Here is a 22,156-nt window from a genome sequence, read left to right as displayed (position 1 = left end):
AAGGGCGGTCGAGATTGCCGAAGGGCGGATGGCGGGGCTGTTCTGCTGCCGTTACGCAGTCAGTGAAAATATGGGGTAATTAGAACAAGTGGTATAGAAAATGGATAAATGGTTGAAGATAAAATACAAATGCATCAATGCACATTTTATTAGTAGAACAGAGCAGTACAAAGCAAGTGCAATAAGTCATCATTCAGCCATTCAGACCCTGACCAAACAATGCTTGGTTTAGCTTAACACTGCATGCTTCTGAATGCACATATGATCGAGATAAAAACAAATGTTTTATATGAAAGTAACAGTTCCAGTCGATCTATTATCTCATATCGATGATACAGTGAAATGAAGTGTTCAGGTGAATCATTGTCCTAACTTTGTGGCAACACTGACAAATTCCCTTTAAAATGCACTTTGTGTAAATGACAAAGTAAACATTGTCAGTGTGTGTGGGGGGGATAATTCCATGCTTGCCCACAAAGTGCAATTCAATTCACAAAAAAGATGAATGGTTTAGAGCAGTGGTCCCCAACCACCGATTGGTACCGGGCCGCACAAGAAAAAAAATAAATATATATATATATATATATATTTTTAAAAAATTAAATCAACATAAAAAACACAATATATACATTATATATCAATATAGATCAATACAGTCTGCAGGGATACAGTCCGTAAGCACACATGATTGTATTTCTTTATGAAAAAAATAAATAAATAAAAATAAAATAAAATAAAAATAAAATAAAATAAAATAAAAATAAAATGTTCACGGGACAAATTTTCAAGCGTTGACCGGTCCGCAGCTACAAAAAGGTTGGGGACCGCTGGTTTAGAGTAACAACCATAGCTGGAGGTAGAAGAAACGAGAACTACTGAACTCATGACATCAGTCTTTTCTCAATCAGACCAAACATGAAGAAAATAATGTGGAATGTGGTTGCATAGGCAACATTTGCTAAATTGCAAACAACCTTCAGTTTTGATACGCTAATCTTTTTGTTTTTTGTAAAAATAACATTTCAGAAGTCATCACTAAAAGTTTCATAAAAATACATAAGCAGCGCTACACTACTTGTAATAAATGTGTTGGCCCTACAGTAGAAAATAAAACATTGAACAAAACCTCCTGCAAACCTAAACACAATTATGCAATATTTTGTGAATAATTCTTGGTTTTGTTTAATGTTTTATTTTAGACTTCCGAACAACAGAAACTAAAGGCTCACCACTGTCGCAAGCCAAAACTCCTGAGACTCAGTCTGTAAACAATAACATTTGCATTACAGTATTTTCTTTGATTTTACATTTCTTGCCGACGTCGTCATAATGTTCTTAAATTTAACATTTGATGAACATAATACACAATACATTCAAGCAGACTTGCTTAAGCAACTTGCAGTTTGGTTACTGGACAGACCAAATTGGTCTTGCACACGTTATAGCTGGTAAACACATGCACATTACCACTCCATCAACAAGCCAGTTGAGATTTTGCACCACAGGCTGTCGCTATCCGTCACAGTTCCGTGAGAGTACGGAAGACCTGAGTGAGGCAGAAAACGGAGGCAGTGAGTGCGGTGCATTGTTTCGCTAGCAGCTTGGTGCTCAGGTCGTGGCAGCTACGATTGCTGCCGGCACGCTCTGCTGCCAGACACAAGTCCCTGAAAGAGCGAGCCACATCTACCAGACCCGCGACAGCTTCGGCATTCCTCCGCTCACATCTGTCGCAACCAGAAAACCACATGCATATGCCCGCTAACTCCACCAAGGTACGAAAACTGTCAGCCAATGAACTGAGCATTTCCTCAGGATTTTGGTCAATACCCACCACCTTTTGGCAGCATGTGGTGAGCCGCCTTGCTTCAGTTTGGAGTACCTTCTTGTTCTCTGTGAAGTGGGATGCACACGTATCCCTTGGATGGTGACCTCTTAGACTATCAACAGAACGGTCAACACCAGTTTTTTCCAAGACAGAAAGGAGCTTGTCTACATCCGCACAGAGAACTTGGAATCCAGTGGGTGGTTTGGGGTAACGTTGGTTTCCTAGTTGATTGATACTGTCTTTTTGGGTTTGAGAGTGCACACAAACGTCAATGAGTGGTGAGAGGAGGGGACCGAGCTCAGATGTTGGCGGGGAGAATAGAATGGCGGGTGGAAAGGAGGGAGGGTGAGCAGAAGAGGATGTCGGAAAATTTGAAATGGAAGGATCAGTCGTGAGAGGAGCTAACCTGGAACTTGGGGTCACACTACTGCCTTTGCAAGAGAACTCGTAAACGGTCATCTCCTCATCAAAGCTGCCCTCCCTGCTAAAGCAGTCGGTGTAGATAGTTGAACAACCGCATGCATCCTTGTTCAACCCCTCCACTACTGACTCACACCTAGATGTCAGTATAGAAGTGCACCCTATCTCATGTTTCAAGTTTAAAGTAGTCCCTTCCTTTGATGATACCCCTGGGTTCTCACAGGCAGAAGAGAGTGGGCGCAATGAGTCCATGTTCGGTTCTGGTGGCATAAGTCGACCTATTAGGTCTGGTCTGTCACTTATTTGTTCTTTTTGGGACTGACCATGCATTTTTTCTAGCCCATTTAGGTTTTGAGGAGGGGTGCAGGCTAACTGAGACCTTGGTTTATAAGATGGAATACTTTCAGTTGGAATTGTATCTTCAAATGTTGATCTTGGAGCGTCTTTAACAGGACCAGGAGTGTCCATAGTCAGACCTGGAAGGCTTACCATAATGGAACCTGGAGGCTGTGTTATTGGTCCTGGTGTATCGTTTGATTCGAGCAGCAAAAAGGCATTTCTTTGTTGTGGTTGAGGTTCATTCTGGACGGGCAAGGATTTTGTAACATCATCAGCCAACATCTCTCGTGTTTCTGTCACTTCTGATACTAAGTTAGAGTTGTTGGCTGTATCAACAGAAAACTCCCCCTCTTGATCTGATCCAGTAACAGTATCTGAATCGTCAGACTCCACTGCCTCTATTGTATCTTTGATTTGCAGGACATCATTAGCATCTACCATTTTGTGCATGATGCCATTGTTCACAGAACATTGGGCATCATTCTCCAACCCATCTTGGTTAAGGGATTCTTGAGAGTGTGATAAAAACATAGGCAACTTTTGAATAGTTCCTCTAAGTCTGGAGGCAGACAAACGGCCCATGATGCTTGGGGAACAGGACTGAAAGAGGAAGTGAGTCGGCGAAGGGGACCCTTTGGCAAGATTGTAAATCATGGCAGTGTTAGTTTGAAGTGAATAATTACCTGAGTAGGATTCTTCTCTGGTTTCATGCACAGTTTGAGCCACACATAAAGCATTTGAACCTTCAGTTTCCAATCCAGGCCCTGAATTAAATTGTGGAGAAACATCACTTATTGCAGCGCCAAGCTTTGCTGTGATGGAGTTTACAGTATGGGTATATTGAGATTGAGCACTAATTGTTGTGGAGTTTTCAGTGATGGTATTTTTAGGGCATTTACTTCTCATTTGAGATGTACTTCCTGTAGATGGATACACACTTATGCTCCTATTCTTAAGAGTTCTCCAATCATCTGTGTCAACATATTTCCCAATAGAGGCATTCATTACTTCATCAGCTTCAAGAGCTTTATCATCATTGGTGCTCTCTGTAACCTCACCACTGGCATTACTAGCAGAACAAACCGCATCAGTAGCTTCACCTTCGTTGCTTGTCATTTCTAAATTTAACTGAGAGTTGTTGACTGAATGTACTTGTTCTTCAGAGTTGAATGAGAATATCTTGGTGGATGTCTCTGTACTGTGACTTTGTAATTTGAGACGAACCAGCTTTGGAGGAAGAGGGGATGGCGTTGAATATGATGAAGGCACTAAGTCATGAACCTTTGTTTGCGTGTTTTGAACAGGCGCAATAAGGTGGACACTCTTTGCATTCATCTCTGCCAATGTGTTACCTTCGAGTGTCACAAATGGCTCTGTCTCAACTTCTGATTTTCTTTCCTTCATCCCGTCCTGGTAACCCCCTTCCTCTTTTCCATCACTTCTACATTCAACACTCTCCCTTCCATCTGGGTCCACTCGGCATCGCACAACATTGATGGAAATATCTAATGTCTTAAGTGCGTCTGTGACAGATTTGGATTCCATTGCGTCAGGTTCCATCTCCATTTCTTGTTTCCTGTTCCTGGTGGGGGCCAGAGGGTCTTCCGTTTGGTCACTGGATACAATGTTAGTCAAACAGTTTGGTCCATTAGTGAGCAGAATAGGTTTTGACTCAAGCTGTGCTGGTTCCCCTTCAGAGTAACTCAGAGAGTAGGACTCAGTAGGACTGAAATTATGTGTTTGTTCTGAAGGTTCATGATCAGAACCTGATTCTGTCATAAGGTTTTTACTTAACCTAGAACAGATCAAATCCTGCACTGATGCTACATTAGGTTTTGCATGGGATATTTTGTAGGTGTGATCTTTTTTCATGAAAGGATAATGTGAACCGTATCTTTTTCTGGATCCAACTTCCTTGTTCCCTTGTTGTCTCTCTTTCTTGTTTGCATCTGGACAAGAGATTCTGAAGTCACCAAGATTGAGCGTGCTGACAATCTCACCACAATCATCTATAAAGGAAAAAAAGTAATCAATATAGAGGAATAATTCAATTTACCGTGTATAATATCTGTATACTGCATCTGTAGAAAGTTGTCTTGCACATTGAGCACTCAAACAAGTAACTGTGACATAATAAGTCATTGTCATTACATTATTACTCCAAATCAGTAGATTTAACAATGGAAAGTCTAATTGTAAATTATGATTCATTAGCGGATGGATGGATAGTGGAAACATAGTAATATCAAACGTGTCTTTAATAGTGTTTGTATGCCACACCGAGCATAAATGTGTGTGAGAGAGCTGTCATATTGTGTACTGATCATGCTTTAGTTGATATCAACCACTAGATGGCAGCAAATCATTTAGTCTTAAATGTTAACAAGACACGGCCAGTCAAACTGGGCAGCATGGGGTTAGTGCATGTGCCTCACAATACGAAGGTCCTGGGTTCGATCATGGGCTCAGGATCTTTCTGTGTGGAGATTGGACTGCGTGGGCTTCCTCCCACCTCCAAAGACATGCACCTGGGGATAGGTTGATTGGCAACACTAAATTGGCCCTAGTGTGTGAATGTGAGTGTGAATGTTGTCTGTTGTTGTCTGCGATGAGGTGGCGATTTGTCCAGGGTGTACCCTCCAGCACCCTCTGCGACCCCGAAAGGGACAATGGATGGATGGATGGACCAGTCAAAGTACTGTAATACTGCCGACTAATATAAGGATTGGCAACAACCAATAAGGAGCCGGACCCCTTTCTGCTTAAAGTCAAACGATGGGGGGTATGCCACAGACCAAGTGGAACAAATAGTACTAATATCAAAGATATGGGATGTTGCACACTTTAAAACATACATTTTGACTGACTTGCATAAGTTGCAATATGTTTCTCTGTTATTCAAAACAGAGAAACTTCTTCCTGAAATACCATAGTTTAGGATTGATATGACAGCAGAGAAACTGTAAAATAAAAAAATCCATCCATCCCTTCTCTACCGATTGGCCCTTACGGGGTCGCGGGGGGTGCTGGAGCCTATCTCAGCTGCACACGGGCGGAAGGCGGGGTACACCCTGGACAAGTCACCAACCCCATCACAGAGCCAACACAGATAGACAACATTCACACTCACATTCATTCACTAGGGCCAATATAGTGTTGCCAATCAGCCTATCCCCAGGTGCATGTCTTTGGAGGTGGGAGGAAGCCGCAGTACCCAGAGGGGACCCACGTAGTCACGGAGAGAACATGCAAACTCCACACAGAAAGATCCCGAGGCCAGTATCGAACCCAAGACCTTCGTATTGTGAGGATGTTTGATAAATATTTAAATTGCTAGAAGGAAATCACAAAACAAATTTAACTTTAAAGGGGAACTGCACATGACAAATTTAGCCTATCTTTCAGAGGGACAAGAAAGCATAAGTCTTTGTCTTTTTTGCGCATTCTAATATGCAATATACGACAAGTATGCAGTGGCTAACAATGAAAGTAACGGGAGTCTTCATGGGAGTTGTAACGTCGTTCTCCCAAGATACAGCAGGAACTCCGGAGGCAAGGTGCGGGTGAGACAATGATTTGTTCGCATAAATCATACAGGATACAAAATAAATAAAACTAGCGTGCCGATCGCACGGGAAGCAAAGCTAAGGAAGTTTGTGCAAAAGCTTAACATAAGGAATTAAATGAGTAGACGACATAACTTGTTGCATAGAAGCAAATAAGACAGCCAGACAGTGTGTGGCGAAAGACGGGAATATGTACACTACCGTTCAAAAGTTTGGGGTCACCCAAACAATTCTGTGGAATAGCCTTCATTTCTAAGAACAAGAATAGACTGTCGAGTTTCAGATGAAAGTTGTCTTTTTCTGGCCATTTTGAGCGTTTAATTGACCCCACAAATGTGATGCTCCAGAAACTCAATCTGCTCAAAGGAAGGTCAGTTTTGTAGCTTCTGTAACGAGCTAAACTGTTTTCAGATGTGTGAACATGATTGCACAAGGGTTTTCTAATCATCAATTAGCCTTCTGAGCCAATGAACTAACACATTGTACCATTAGAACACTGGAGTGATAGTTGCTGGAAATGGGCCTCTATACACCTATGTAGATATTGCACCAAAAACCAGACATTTGCAGCTAGAATAGTCATTTACCACATTAGCAATGTATAGAGTGTATTTCTTTAAAGTTAAGACTAGTTTAAAGTTATCTTCATTGAAAAGTACAGTGCTTTTCCTTAAAAAAAAAGGACATTTCAATGTGACCCCAAACTTTTGAACGGTAGTGTAGCTCTCTGATTAGTGCCCAGGAGCAGGTGAGCGTCCGGAACATTAATCAGAGGCAGGTGAAACCAATCAGCACCCATGGAAACCAAAACACAAACCCAGGGGTGCTGAAAACAGAACTGAGGTAGTCAAACTAACAGAACAAAACATGATCCGGGCAACGGATAATAACAGGAGTCTTCTATTGTGCCCATTAAGCCTTCCAGAGAAACATCTAAAAACAATACTGCCTGCATATTAGGCAATCATTAGCGACATTGTTATTCTAAGCGCTAACTCAGAGGAAATACTTCTCGTGGCGCATTTATCACAGAGAAGTAACTCGCTTATGCAGCTATTGGCATACCGAGCTGCTGCATCGCCTCCGAGTTGGTAAAAGTCTAGATTATAAATCATGCCTCTCACGTATAGTAAAAAGGTTGTGGTCATAAACTGGGAAATTGGCCAACTTTGATATTCAACTTAGTCCTGGAGATCACAAGAAAGAGATGAAAAGATGCTCGTTTGCGCCCAATTTTTGGATGGTTTTTAGAGCGCCGTATAGGCGGAACAGATTAAATTCCATTACCTTTAAATTAAAAAAATTAAAGAAAAAAAGTGCAGTTCCCCTTTAAGATACTTTTACCCCTCAGTTCTTAAGGAGGATATGCTAAGCTATCTAAACAAAATAAAATCAAAAGTCCTCACTTTGGGCACCTGAACTACAAAACCCAAAACCAGTGAAGTTGGCACGTTGTGTAAATAAAAACAGAATACAATGATTTGCAAATCCTTTTCAACTTATATGTAATTGCATCGACTGCAAAGACAAGATATTTAATGTTCGAACTCAGAAACACGTGCAGAATGTGGCTTCGCATTGTTTTTGCTGAAATAAGCAGGGGTGTCCATGAAAAAGACGTTGCTTGGATGGCAACATATGTTGCTCCAAAACCTGTATGTACCTTTCAGCATTAATGGTGCCTTCACAGATGTGTAAGTTATCCATGCCTTGGGCACTAATACACCCCCATACCATCACAGATGCTGGCTTTTCAACTGTGCACCTATAACAGTCCGGATGGTTCTTTTCCTCTTTGGTCTGGAGGACACGACGTCCACAGTTTCCAAAAACAATTTGAAACGTGGACTCGTCAGAACACAGAACACTTTTCCACTTTGAATCAGTCCATCTTAAATGAGCTCGGGCCCAGCGTAGCCGGCGACATTTCTGGGTGTTGTTGATAAATGGCTTTCACTTTGCTTAGTAGAGTTTTAACTTGCACTTACAGATGTAGCGACGAACTGTACTTACTGACACTGGTTTTCTGAAGTGTTCTTGAGCCCATGTGGTGATATCCTTTACACACTGATGTCGCTTTTTGATGCAGTACCGCCTGAGGGATCGAAGATCACGGGCATTCAATGTTGCCGCTTACGTGCAGTGATTTCAGAATCAGAAATACTTTATTAATCCCAGAGGGGAAATTCTCCAGATTCTCTGAACCTTTTGATGATATTACGGACCGTAGATGGTATAATTTCTAAGTTCCTAGCTCGTTGAGAAATGTTGTTCTTAAACTGTTTGCTCACGCATTTGTTGACAAAGTGGTGACCCTCGCCCCATCCTTGTTTGTGAATGACTGAGCATCTCATGGAAGCTGCTTTTATACCCAATCATGGCACCCACCTGTTCCCAATCAGCCTGTTCACCTGTGGGATGTTCCAAATAAGTGTTTAATGATCATTCCTCAGCTTTCTCAGTCCTTTTTTGCCACTTATGCCAGCTTTGTTAAACATGTTCCAGGCATCAAATTCCAAATGAGCTAATATTTGCAAAAAATTACTGAGTTTTCCAGTTCGAACTTTAAGTATATTGTGTATTCAATTGAATGTAGGTTGAAAAGGATTTGCAAATCATTGTATTCTGTTTTTATTTACCATTTACACAACGTGCCAACTTCACTGGTTTTGGGTTTTGTACTTTATGAGTACTTTACTCTAGTGGTATCACCTTTAGTCACTGCCCCAGAGGCTGGATTTTCAGGTGATGTGAGGCGATCCCTGGCATCAAAGAACTCCTCATCGGAGCTACTGTCTTCAAAGCCAGGTGGGGGCAGAAGAATGGTAAGGGGTTGCAGTTGACCTGCTTCAGCTTGTTCTCCCTCCATTTTATCTCCTCTTCGAGTATCAGTCACAGGTTGGGAAAGTTTGCAAGCGCTGTCAGGGGTGATGTTGGAGCAAAGTTTGTAGTAACAGCGTGCGTCGCTTTGGTCAAAGTTAAACACAAACTCCGAGTTGGAGGAGGCGGATGTTAAGGAAGGGGAATGCGGGTCTCGCTGAAAACTACGGTTTCCTCCTTCACATATTCTTCTCAAAGCCTCATCCATGTTGTCAGTTAGCATATGTGTCTTTCTCATGTCCTCCTGTTCATCCTCGCTTGCCTCAGGAGGACTCGGGAGGAGGTCCGCAACGCGCGACAGCTCGGCAAAACAGATGGTGCCATTTTCCGAGAAGGAGCTGGTTGAATAGTTGGTAAGGTGACCGTCAGAAAAAGGGGAGACAGGTTGAAGGGGTCGGGGTTCAGCTCCGTTGTCAGAAGTTACGCTGCATCCTTCGTTATTGCCACTGTATGACGTCAAGCCAAGAAGACGATGGAAGTGATCTGGAGGAGGAACAAGTCGGTGATCCTCGGAGTAGGTCCGAGTGTAAGGGTGAAGCTCAAGAGATGAATATGTCTGCGCATGACTTGGTGTTGAACCACTGGAATGGATGGAGGAAGACGAACACGGAATCAAGTCGTCTTCCTCCAGTAAGTCAAGGGAGTCACTGGAAGGGCTGGTAATGACACAGGAGTCTGACAGAGATGCTTGGTCCTCGGTAACTGCACTTTCTGTCTTGGATTCTCGTGCCTCATATTCAAGTTTCCCACAGTCTTGGCCGGTCACATCGATCTGTACACGTCCACAATTCTGGGCTTCTGTCTCCTGCTTGAGCTGTTTGTCTTCTTCCTTGCACTCTTTCATTCTATCACTTAGATCCATTTCTGTGTCAGCGTTGTTTTCTATTTTTTGTCTCTTGTCTTCACAGATGTTGTTTCTGTTTTCCCTGCCATATTTGTTTTTCCTGACGTTCTTTACCGGCCTGTGCCTTCCCTCCACATCTGCCGAAGATCTGACACGTGCACGTTTGCCGTCACGAGGCAAGTGGGTGACAAGCGGCTCCATGTCTAAGTCGGACGAGTTGTCAGAGTCACTGCAACAACGCGACACATAGCCTGTGAACAGAGATGCTCGTTAAAATATGACTTTTAAGTCAGTTTTTATTGAAACAGACAGAGCCTTATAGGGGCTTAATGGGAAATGTATGTGTGACAGTAGTGAGATGTATACAGGTACTGTACATCTAAAAAAATTAGAATACCATGTAGGGTTGTACGGTATATCGGTATTAGTATAGTACCGCGATACTAATGAATCATATTCTGTACTGAAAAGTACCGGTCCGCAACCCCCCAAACCCCCGTCGTCGTCACGTCGTGACATTGCTGGTTTACGAGCAGACGAGCATGTTTGGTAGCGCACAATCACGGAGTACTTATGAAGTGTAATTCTGGACTTGCCGTCCCCTCCCGGGCCGAGGGACGAGGCGGCTGCGTAATTGGATCAAAAGAGACGTCGGAGACGCTTTGCTGAACCAAAAGTTGCTTTATTACAAGCGAGCGTCATTTAAACAGGTCTGCAGCACCCGGAGGAATCTTAGTCTTAGTTTATATATTCCTTCTTTGTCTGTCTGGGTGTGCACAAAGTCTAAACAGCACCACCTGACCAAAAAAGGAGATGTTCGTGTGTAAGTGTCTGGAAAACAACGGCTTTAAGTCATAACTTAAAGGTTGGTGTTTGAACTAGACAGGTAGTCTCTTCTCAAGAATATGGCTATCACTTTTGCATTCCGAAGTCTCCTAGGGCCTCCTTCCTACGAGAAGTGATACAAATCACCTGCGAATATCAAACTTAAAGGTTTGCTTTCTCCAAGATGAATATGAACATTCACCATATGGAGAACATAATATGAGTTCATTAATACACTTCATTTACAAGCAGACACAGTGTGTAGACAGAAGAGGGACTCATTTTGGCTTAAAAACTAACGATAAAGGTGAAGCTATAACACTGAAACACCCTCAGGAAGAGGCGCTTTAAGACATGGCTAGCTAGTAAGCAGATATTACCAGTAAATGAACAAGTAGATTAATAATTTATTTTCTACCACTTTTGCTGTTTCCTTTCATAGATTGCTGTCAGCAGGTTTGACTGTATTCAAATTTTTTCAGACGTACCTGTGTAACATTGTTTTGTGTACCTTCTTCGACAGACACTTTGTGCTTCTTAGGGCCACTCATCCAGGGGAAAATGTTGATGGTGGGGTCAACAAACACTCGGCAGTACCCTGCTATCAAGCATGACATATCCTTGGCTGCCACTGTCTCGAGTAGTAGTGTGATGGGCTGTGAGCACAGGAGAGATGGTGAGAAAACAGAAAATAATAGCACATGGTCAATTATAAACTGTATGCACACTGCAAAAACTGAAATCTAAGTAAGATTAAATATCTCAAATAAGGGTGATATTTGCTTATTTTCTGTCTGATAAGATAATTCTTCTCACTAAGCAGATTTTATGTTCGAGTGTTTTACTTGTTTTAAGGGTATTGGTCCGAAATGATCTCAGTAAGATATTACAGCTTGTTGCTGAGATTTTATGACCTATATTGAGTAAAACATGCTTGAAACTAGAATATCAACTGTTGCAAAGCTGTGTCATCAACACTCACAAGTATAAAACTACTTTTTTAAAGGCCTACTGAAATTAATTTTTTAAAATTTAAACGGGGATAGCAGATCCATTCTATGTGTCATACTTGATAATTTCGCGATATTGCCATATTTTTGCTGGAAGGATTTAGTAGAGAACATTGACGATAAAGTTCGCAACTTTTGGTCGCTGATAAAAAAAGCCTTGCCTGTACCGGAAGTAGCGTGACGTCACAGGTTGAAAGTCTCCTCACATTTCCCCATTGTTTACACCAGCAGCGAGAGCGATTCGGACAGAGAAAGCGACGATTACCCCATTAATTTGAGCGAGGATGAAAGATTTGTGGATGAGGAACATGAGAGTGAAGGACTAGAGTGCAGTGCAGGACGTATCTTTTTTCCCTCTGACCGTAACTTAGGTAAAAGGGCTCATTGGATTCCACACTTTCTCCTTTTTCTATTGTGGATCACAGATTTGTATTTTAAACCACCTCGGATACTATATCCTCTTGAAAATGAGAGTCGAGAACGCGAAATGGACATTCACAGTGACTTTTATCCCCACGACAATACATCGATGAAGCACTTTAGCTACGGCGCTAACGTGACAGCATCGTGCTTAAATACAGATAGAAACAAAATAAATAAGCCCCTGACTGGAAGGATAGACAGAAGATCAACAATACTACTATCAGGAGACACCGAACCAAACACTGGACCTGTAACCACACGGTTAATGCTGTGCCGCCTGTCGAAGCCTAGCAATGCTGTTGCCAACAACGCCATTGAAGCTAACCTAGCTACGGGACCTCGTCAGAGCTATGATAAAAACATTAGCTCTCCACCTACGCCAGCCCTCATCTGCTCATCAACACCCGTGCTCACCTGCGTTCCAGCGATAGACGGTGCGACGAAGGACTTCACCCGATCATCCATGCGGTCGGCCGCTAGCGTCGGATAGCGCGTCTGCTATCCAAGTCAAAGTCCTCCTGGTTGTGTTGCTGCAGCCAGCCGCTAATACACTGATCCCACCTACAGCTTTCTTCTTTGCAGTCTTCATTGTTCATTAAACAAATTGCAAAAGATTCACCAACACAGCAGAATACTGTGGAATTTTGCGATGAAAACGGAGCTGTTTGTATTGGGATACAATGTGTCCCAATACTTCCATTTCAACCATCGACGTCACGCGCATACGTCATCATACATAGACGTTTCCAACCGGAAGTTTAGCGGGAAATTTAAAATTGCACTTTATAAGTTAACCCGGCCGTATTGGCATGTGTTGCAATGTTAAGATTTCATCATTGATATATAAACTATCAGACTGCGTGGTCGGTAGTAGTGGCTTTCAGTAGGCCTTTAAGGTATTTTTTGGGTTCATTGAGGTTAGCTAATTTTACTTGTTTTGGAACGTCTTGACAAACCAAATTTTCTTGTTCTATTGGCAGATAATTGTGCTTAGTTCAAATAAAATACCCCTAATTTTTGCATTTTTTTTCCTGTTTTTGAACACTGACTTTTTGCAGTGCATATTTCTTCCGACAACAAGAAATATGATGTCACGTCCGGCTCACGCGTGGTGGTCAAGCTGGCTTTGTTTTCAATGGGTACTAGGCGTCATTGAGCTTTTCTCCAGGAGAAATGCCCTATTCTTGTCTTTTTTCGGCTGTACGAATTGTTCAACTCGCGAAAAGGATAAACATTTCTTTAGAGTTCCTCTAGAGCAGGGGTGTCAAACTCTTTTTAGCTCAGGGTGCCGCATGGAGGAAGTGCTATTTCCATGTGGGCCGGACGGGTAAAATCATGGCATAAAAACTTCAAAATATAACTACGACAACTTCAGATTGTTTTTCTTTGTTTTACTTCGGCCCAAAATAGAACAAGCACATTCTGAAAATGTACATATCACAAATAATGCTCTTGACAAAACACTTCAAGTTTGTTGAAAATTCCGAGGAAAAAAATTGGTGCAGTTTCAAAAACACCATGAAGAACAAAATGAATTTAGACTTAATCTCAGTGTATCACAGAGCAATTAAACTTTAAGTCACAGTACATCTACGATTCAACAAAAAACTAAATAAAGCATAAATGAAAACTACTATCAGCTACCTCATTTGTCATTTCCACATATTAATTCCGTGCTAACCCAACAAACCATATAAACTGAGGTAGAAATTGAAGAGGGTTGAGTTACTCACTGCCTTCTAGGCATCACTGTGTATTGATAGAAAAGTAAAAGCTGTGCAAAGTGTGAACAATTTCAACAAACCAAAAATAAAAACTTAAAAGACTGACAGTATTGCAGGAGTCGCAGCACCGCTTTACCGTCTACATCTTGCTTGGTATACTTACCCGCCCCCGGTATAAACTATTTGCTTGCCTAACAGAATTTATATTGCGACATCCAGTGGACACATTTAGAACAGCAGTTTCTTTCATTTCAAAATGCAGCTCAATTTTACACACAGCAAACTCATCTCGCAGGGCGGATTGAACCTGTTCACGGGGCTGATCTGGCCCGCGGGCCGCATGTTTGACATCCCTGCTCTCGAGGTACTTAAAAAAGGAGGACAAAACGGACAAAACGACTCCATTGCAATGCAGCAGAGTCAAGAATGCACGAGTTTGCTGTGACCACTTCGTCAAATGTTTGTTCAATATGCTTGTAATGTTTATTATTTCCCATTTAATTACCATCTTGATATTTTATGTATTTCTTAAACCCATGTTTGCTACTAGTGTTTGAAAAAGCACCAACTTGGCGAGTCTAAATAAAAGAAATCAAATGTGAGAAAAACCTAAAAGAGTTAACGGCCTACTAAAAGCCACTACTACAGACCACGCAGTCTGATAGTTTATATATCAATGATGAAATCTTAACATTGCAACACATGCCAATACGGCCGGGTTAACTTATGAAGTGCAATTTTAAATTTCCCGCTAAACTTCCGGTTGAAAACGTCTATGTATGATGACGTAGGCGCATGACGTCAATGGTTGAAACGGAAGTATTCGGACACCATTGTATCCAATACAAAAAGCTCTGTTTTCATCGCAAAATTCCACAGTATTCTGGACATCTGTGTTGGTGAATCTTTTGCAATTTGTTTAATGAACAAAGAAGACTGCAAAGAAGAAAGCTGTAGGTGGGATCGGTGTATTAGCGGCTGGCTGCAGCAACACAACCAGGAGGACTTTGACTTGGATAGCAGACGCGCTATCCGACGCTAGCCGCCGACCGCATCGATGATCGGGTGAAGTCCTTCGTCGCTCCGTCGATCGCTGGAACGCAGGTGAGCACGGGTGTTGATGAGCAGATGAGGGCTGGCTGGCGTAGGTGGATAGCTAATGTTTTTAGCATAGCTCTGTGAGGTCCCGTAGATAAGTTAGCTTCAATGGCGTCATTAGCAACAGCATTGTTAAGCTTTGCCAGGCTGGAAAGCATTAACCGTGTAGTTACATGTCCATGTTTTAATAGTATTGTTGATTTGCTGTCTATCCTTCCAGTCAGGGGTTTATTTATTTTGTTTCTATCTGCAGTTAAGCCCGATGCTATCACGTTAGCTCCGTAGCTAAAGTGCTTCGCCGATGTATTTTCGTGGAGATAAAAGTCACTGTGAATGTCCATTTCGCGTTCTCGACTCTCATTTTCAAGAGGATATAGTATCCGAGGTGGTTTAAAATACAAATCCGTGATCCACAATAGAAAAAGGAGAAAGTGTGGAATCCAATGAGCCAGTTTGTACCTAAGTTACAGTCAGAGCAAAAAAAGATACGTCCTGCACTGCACTCTAGTCCTTCACTCTCACGTTCCTCATCCACAAATCTTTCATCCTCGCTCAAATTAATGGGGTAATCGTCGCTTTCTCGGTCCGAATCGCTCTCGCTGCTGGTGTAAACAATGGGGAAATGTGAGGAGCCTTTCAACCTGTGACGTCACGCTACTTCCGGTACAGGCAAGGCTTTTTTTTATCAGTGATCAAAAGTTGCGAACTTTATCGTCGATGTTCTCTACTAAATCCTTTCAGCAAAAATATGGCAATATCGCGAAATGATCAAGTATGACACATAGAATGGATCTGCTATCCCCGTTTAAATAAAAAAAAAATCATTTCAGTAGGCCTTTAAGCTTTTACAAAAGGCAACTGTCATAAATGAAGCTGTCAGCACATATGCAATGTTGACACCTGTGCATGGGTAAATGTAAATGTACTCAAAGCGCTTTGACACTATTTCCACATTCACCCATTCACACACACATTCACACACTGATGGCGGGAGCTGCCATACAAGGGTGAAGTGTTTTGCTCAAGGACACAACGGGCGTGGTGAGGTTTGTAGAAGGTGGGGATTGAACCAGGAACCCTTTAGGTTGCTGGCACAGCCACTCTCCCAACCGCGCCACGCCGTCCCCTGTAGTTTTATTTTGATCAAGACGGGGGGAAAAAACGCTACTTGTAAACGGCGTGTGCAACAGCAACAAACATCTACAGACGCCAAAGTTATTTTCAAGATTTCACCTCGGCGCTAAGAAGGATAGGTAAGGGATCAGCTCAGAATTATACCGTAAAAGCATGTTAATGATCTCAAGGGAGTTGGGGCCACAGTTACCAAGACAACTAATGTTAATTGATTGAGATTCTGTGGCGCTTGCAAGGTTCTTCTGCTCAAGAAGGCAGGCTGCAGTCGTTGTGACCCCAAGAGGCAGGAACCAGGAGATCAACGTGCAGGTAAGAGTCTTTATTAAACTCAAAATAGGAGGAAGCAGTCATGCGTGTAAAGGTTCTCAACACAGTCAATCCTCGAGCACCGAGGAACAAGCGAGGCAGGCATAAATAGCCGCCTGATTGGCAACTGCAACCAGGTGTGCCAGGCTGCCAATCAGGGACAGGTGAGGGAAACGAGCGCTCAGGGAGAAAAGCTGTTCAAATAAAACATCAAAAGGTCCAAAGGTATTAAGACTTCTGAGTGAAACTGGATGTTTGAAAGCTCCTGGTCTTACCTTAATGTCCTGTAGGTATATTTTAACCAAGCTGACCTTGTCAGATTCATGAACGAGCTCGAGGCGTGTAATGCTGTTAAACTCTGTGAGGGTGGACAGGATGCTCAGTTTGTGGTTGATCACCTGGCTCACGCCATAGCGGGCGCCCACCAGCAGGGTTACTGTCGACTCTCTGTCCTGCAACTAAAGACAAAGTTGATGTGTAGTTAGGAGTATTAATACACATGATTAGGACTATTTAGTGCCCTCATTTTGTCAACAGCATTTTGGTGTGGTGGCCCCTGATACTCTACTCAAAATGCAGTGTTTCCCACACATTCACTTATTTGTTGCGGCCCGCCACGAAAGAATTACGTCCGCCACAAATTAAAAAAAATAAAAATAAAAATATATTTTTTTTTTGTCCTGTCCAGCTTCTCAGGCAAATCATATAGTTGATGTAGATGCCCATATAGGCTGTTCAGATTTACTTTACAAAAGAGAAGTGTAGGATACTTCTCTTGTTGCCTTATTTGTATTTGACCACTACTGTTTTCTGTTTATTTGTTACTGACTGTGGCAGGACACCTCTGCCTCTGTTTCACTTTATGTTGCTGGTAAATAATATGGTTGTAGTAGTAGGCTAAAGTTAAATTATTTAGTGTGCACTAATTAAAGGGGCAGAGATTTGAGAGACATTTTAGCTTTTATATTTTATAAGATATATTTTTTGTAAGAACCACAATTAATAAATATATTTCAGTGAATAACTTATTGTTCAAATCTGTATATAAATATGTACATAAAGTGTTGTAATTATATTGTAAAATGGATGGATGGATGGATGGACGTTTAAAACAAAACTGTTATTATTAATTAGTAAGTATACATTTTTTGAGCCTTTTTAGAGAAAATCATATCATTGTAGTAAACTATGCAAATTACTCGATGATGTCATGGTGACCACGCCCATAGCCACGCCCCCACCGTTACAGGTATCTTGGCAGTTTATGGGAAACACTGAAATGCTTTGGAAGGCATGGTGCTAAATATGTTACCCTTCCTCAAAGTTGTACGATCTTTTGATAAATGGGCAATGACTGACCTGCAAAAAGTGAATAAGTTCCGTACCGTATTTAATTATATCAGCGCATGCAATCGATCGCAACTCGGCTGTTTGGTTTGTCTTGGAAGACGTTTCGTCTCTCATCCATTTGTGCTCAGAGACTTAGATTAATTAAATGAATTCACTTCACATTAGTCACATCTAGTCTAGAGGCTGGTGCCAAGGTTCTTCTTACGGTTTTTAAAATGTTTGTAAGGCATTGGGCCTTCTTATCTTTCAGAGTCATACCAAAGACTATAAAAATGGGACCCATAACCTCCCTGCTTGGCACTCAGCAACAAAGGGTTGGAGTTGGGGGTTAAATCACCAAAATGATTCCCGGGCGCGGCGCCGCTGCTGCCCACTGCTCCCCAAGGGGATGGGGATGGGACAAATTTCACCACATCTAGTGTGTGTGTGACAATCATTGGTACTTTAATCTTTAATCTTTAATTTGCTTTTACCCTATGAACCTTCCTGGGCCCCTAGATCCTCCGGCACTAATCTCCTAATTATTCCATAAATCAGTACACAAAGTCACGGGATGGTATCTTTCCACCCGTCTATGGAACATCTTGCCGGAGGACCTCATGGCTGCTGAGAACGTTCATGTTTTTAAGAGCAGACTTAAGACTCACCTTTTTGATTTGGCTTTTACCTGATATTAATCATTTCATTGAAGTCATTTGTATTTTACTTTTTATCCTATTAGTTATGCAAGATTTTACCTAGTTCTATGTATTTATTTTTTATTTACTGTATATTAATTTTAAAAAAAATCTATTAATCTTCATAGGTTCTTACTATTTTACAAGTTGTTTTTATTTTTCCAAGGTTCCTCAGATGAGCCATCGGTCTCAGGGGTTATCGGCCATGCTTGTGGGGGCGCTTTTGTGTCAGCGTCCTGGTGGCCATGGTCTGATGACCTCCTGGTGCAGATGTCTCCTGTGATAGTGTTTACTCACATGTCCCCTCTGTACTCAGCCATGCAATCATTTGTCCATATAGTTGCACATGTGTGTATGTTGTGTGTGTTTGTGTTTGTGTTTGGTATCTGTGTCTGTGTGTACGTACACTGTATTGCCAAAAGTTTTTGGCCACCTGCCTTGACTCACATATGAACTTGAAGTGCCATCCCATTCCTAACCCATAGGGTTCAATATGATGTCGATCCACCTTTTGCAGCTATTACAGCTTCAACTCTTCTGGGAAGGCTGTCCACAAGGTTGCGGAGTGTGTTTATAGGAATTTTTGACCATTCTTCCAAAAGCACATTGGTGATGTCACACACTGATGTTGGTCGATGGTTGATGTTGAAGGGGGGGTATGGTATTTTTTTTTGTCATAAAGAAATACAATCATGTGTGCTTACGGAGTGTATACCTGCAGACTGTATTGATCTATATTGATATATAATGTATATATTTTGTTTTTTTTATGTTGATTTAATAAAATATAAAATAAAAATAATATAAAATGTATTATTATTTTTTTAAATTTTTTGTGCAGCCCGGTACCAATCGGTCCACGGACCGGTACCGGGCCGTGGCCCGGTGGTTGGGGACCACTGCTTTACACCATTGCATCAGACGCTTTGCATGGGACTTGGTGATGTATGGCTTAGATGCAGCTGCTCGGTCATGGAAACCCATTCCATGAAGCTCTCCGCGTACTGTACGTGGGCTAATTGGAAGGTCACATGAAGTTTGGAGCTCTGTAGCAACTGACTGTGCAGAAAGTCGGCGACCTCTTTGCACTATGCGCTTCAGCATCCGCTGACCCCTCTCTGTCAGTTCACGTGGCCTACCACTTGGTGGCTGAGTTGCTGTTGTTCCCAAACTCTTCACTTTTCTTATAACAAAGCTGACAGTAGACTTTGGAATATTTAAATTTCAAGACTGGATTTGTTGCACAGGTGGCATCCTATGACAGTTCCACGCTGGAAATCACTGAGAGCGGCCCATTCTTTCACAAACGTTTGTAAAAACAGTCTCCATGCCTAAGTGCTTGATTTTATACACCTGTGGCCGGGCCAAGTGATTAGGACACCTGATTCTGATCATTTGGATGGGTGGCCAAATACTTTTGGCAATATAGTGTATGTGATAATGGGGGATATGGGTCACCGGAGTATTGTTTTTAACTTTGTAAAGCCCTTTGCGTTGCATTTCTTTTATGTATTAAAAGCTTTATAAATAAAGTTTGATTGATTGATTGAAAACCCTAAATGTTTATACTCCAAAAACCAAGTGGGTGTGCCTGGGCAAGGATGGTTTCGCCCTATCGTAGTGAGAAAAACAACTGCAAACAAGCAATCCTATGTCAAAGCCCACGACCGTCGTTTGAAGTGTAATTTCCCCTTTTTAGCATTGAGGTATGGTGTGGCAGAACGATCGCTGTGGATCGACTACTACTAGTCCAAAATAGTTGGAATCCCCCGCGTGAGCATATCTTCCATTTAGTTGTAAACAAATGGCATACTGGTCACCTTCTGTCACCAGAATGTTTCTAACTCCTGTTATTTGTTGGAGGCTAAATTGGATTTTGTCACCAGCCACTAGACTAGATCTGACCAATTCTAAGTCTCTAAGCACGAACTGATGAAGCCTACTCGGGTGAGAGGCGAAACGTCTTCCAAGACAAACCAAACAGTCCAGTTGCGATGGATAGAAAGCCCTGAGATGACAATGGCCTGGATGAATGAGAAAATTCATAGACATGTATTTAATGATGATTCAGCTAAACCACGGGTGTCAAACTGGAGGCCCGGGGGCCAGATCTGGCCTGCGGCATCATTTTATCTGGCCCGCAAACACCTGGAAATATGTGTCAATAAAGTACTTCATATTTTCTCACTAAATGTAATTGATTGTTTTCATTTTGACAGAAAAAGTATATGTACTGCTTGAAATGGCATGCCTTTTAAACTTTAATCGTATCCATTATTGCAACAAATATTACAGTATATTATCATACTGTCCAAACATGTTTTCGTCTAAATAAAAATACTTAACTTTACAGTAAACTACCCATCAAATTAATGAAAATGACGTTTACGGTGTTCTTTACAGCATATTACTGTAAATTGATAAAAACTAGTTTGTTTGCGTTAAAATTCTGTTGACTGAGCTGCCATATTTTTACTGTAAAAGCTTGTTTTTAACGGTGTATTACTGTAAATCAGGGGTGTCCAAAGTGCGGCCCGAGGGCCATTTTCGGCCCGCAGCTAATTGTTTACCGGCCCGCCACACATTCTGGAAATGCTATTGCAAAAAATAAAAAAGAACAATAAAAAAAGTGGAATGAGGTGAAATCTAACGAGAAAAAGTTGCAATGTTGACACAAAAGCTGCCATGCAGGCTGTTTTATTTCCTTTTGTCTTTCTTTCTTTTTCTTTTTTTGCCATTGCTCAAAAAAAAAAAAGACAAAAAATCCATGTTATAATGAATTATTTTCAAAGCTCCAATTAGTTCAAATTTTTCACTTTAAAATGTTTGATGTGGTAAATATTGCATATATTGTGTAGTTGCCATATAAAAACAAAGTTTTCTTTGACAAAAGAGCATAAAACAAACAAAATAATAGTTCAAACGTAAAATCGACAGATATATCTGAAGTTGATCTCGTAACTTAAGTGATGAAAGTAAAAAAAAAAAAACTAATAAAAATGTATCCCAAATATATTTAGTGGTATTTTATTTATCTTTTCACTGTGATGACTCAAAAATATTAAATAATTAAAATCAATGGTGTCCTGCATTATTTATATTTTAGAGCTCTAATTACTTTATTTTTTTATTTTTATTTTTTTTAATAATGTCCTGCCCAGCTTCTCAGGCAAATCATATAGCAGATGTAGATGCCCATATCGGCTGTTCAGATTTACTTTACAAAAGAGAAGTGTAGGATACTTCTCTTGTTGCCTTATTTGTATTTTGACTTTATTAAATGTATTTATATTATCATTTGGTGCAGCCCGGGCCGGAGCAGGAGGGGATAGAAAGAGAAAAAAAGGAAGACAGAGGGGGGAATTGTGGGGACAAGAGGGGGATTAGACAGAGAGACAAAAACAACAACAGCAAACACAACAACAACAACAACAACAGAGCAACATCAGCAAATACGACATGTACAAATATGATGGTAAAAGTAATAGCAAATAAGCAGTTAGCGAAAATAAAAAATAATACAGAAATGACAATGAGCATTATTACACTAAAAAGGGCTCTAATTACTAAATACTGCATATTTCAGTTTTACTATAAAAACAAAATTGTTTTTGACAGAAAAGCCATAAAACCTTTTTTTTTTAAGTTGATATAGAGATTTACTGTAAGCGTTAAATAAAAAATAATAATACAAATTAGACTTATTTTTTTAACATTTTAATAACTGAGACCCTT

The 22,156-nt window shown here is 41.2% G+C and overlaps 1 protein-coding gene across 3 annotated transcripts in view; it reads right to left on the bottom strand.

Annotated features, from left to right (window-relative positions):
- Positions 1-733: 733 nt before the first annotated feature.
- The window catches only part of LOC133639238 (FERM and PDZ domain-containing protein 1), a 100,334-nt gene continuing 78,911 nt past the window's right edge, over positions 734-22,156 (bottom strand). For all 3 annotated transcript variants that reach the window (XM_062032413.1, XM_062032410.1, XM_062032412.1), the window contains exons 13-16: positions 16,670-16,852; positions 11,211-11,355; positions 8,863-10,125; positions 734-4,593 (exon numbers count right to left, since the gene is read on the bottom strand). In XM_062032413.1, the coding sequence (XP_061888397.1) occupies positions 1,520-4,593; positions 8,863-10,125; positions 11,211-11,355; positions 16,670-16,852 (4,665 nt within the window). In that variant the 3' untranslated portion in view covers positions 734-1,519. The remainder of the gene's footprint in view (positions 4,594-8,862; positions 10,126-11,210; positions 11,356-16,669; positions 16,853-22,156) is intronic.

The sequence above is a fragment of the Entelurus aequoreus genome, linkage group LG22 (genome assembly GCF_033978785.1).
Source record: "Entelurus aequoreus isolate RoL-2023_Sb linkage group LG22, RoL_Eaeq_v1.1, whole genome shotgun sequence".
NCBI lineage: Eukaryota > Metazoa > Chordata > Actinopteri > Syngnathiformes > Syngnathidae > Entelurus > Entelurus aequoreus.
This window is presented reverse-complemented; position numbering and strand designations above follow the sequence as displayed.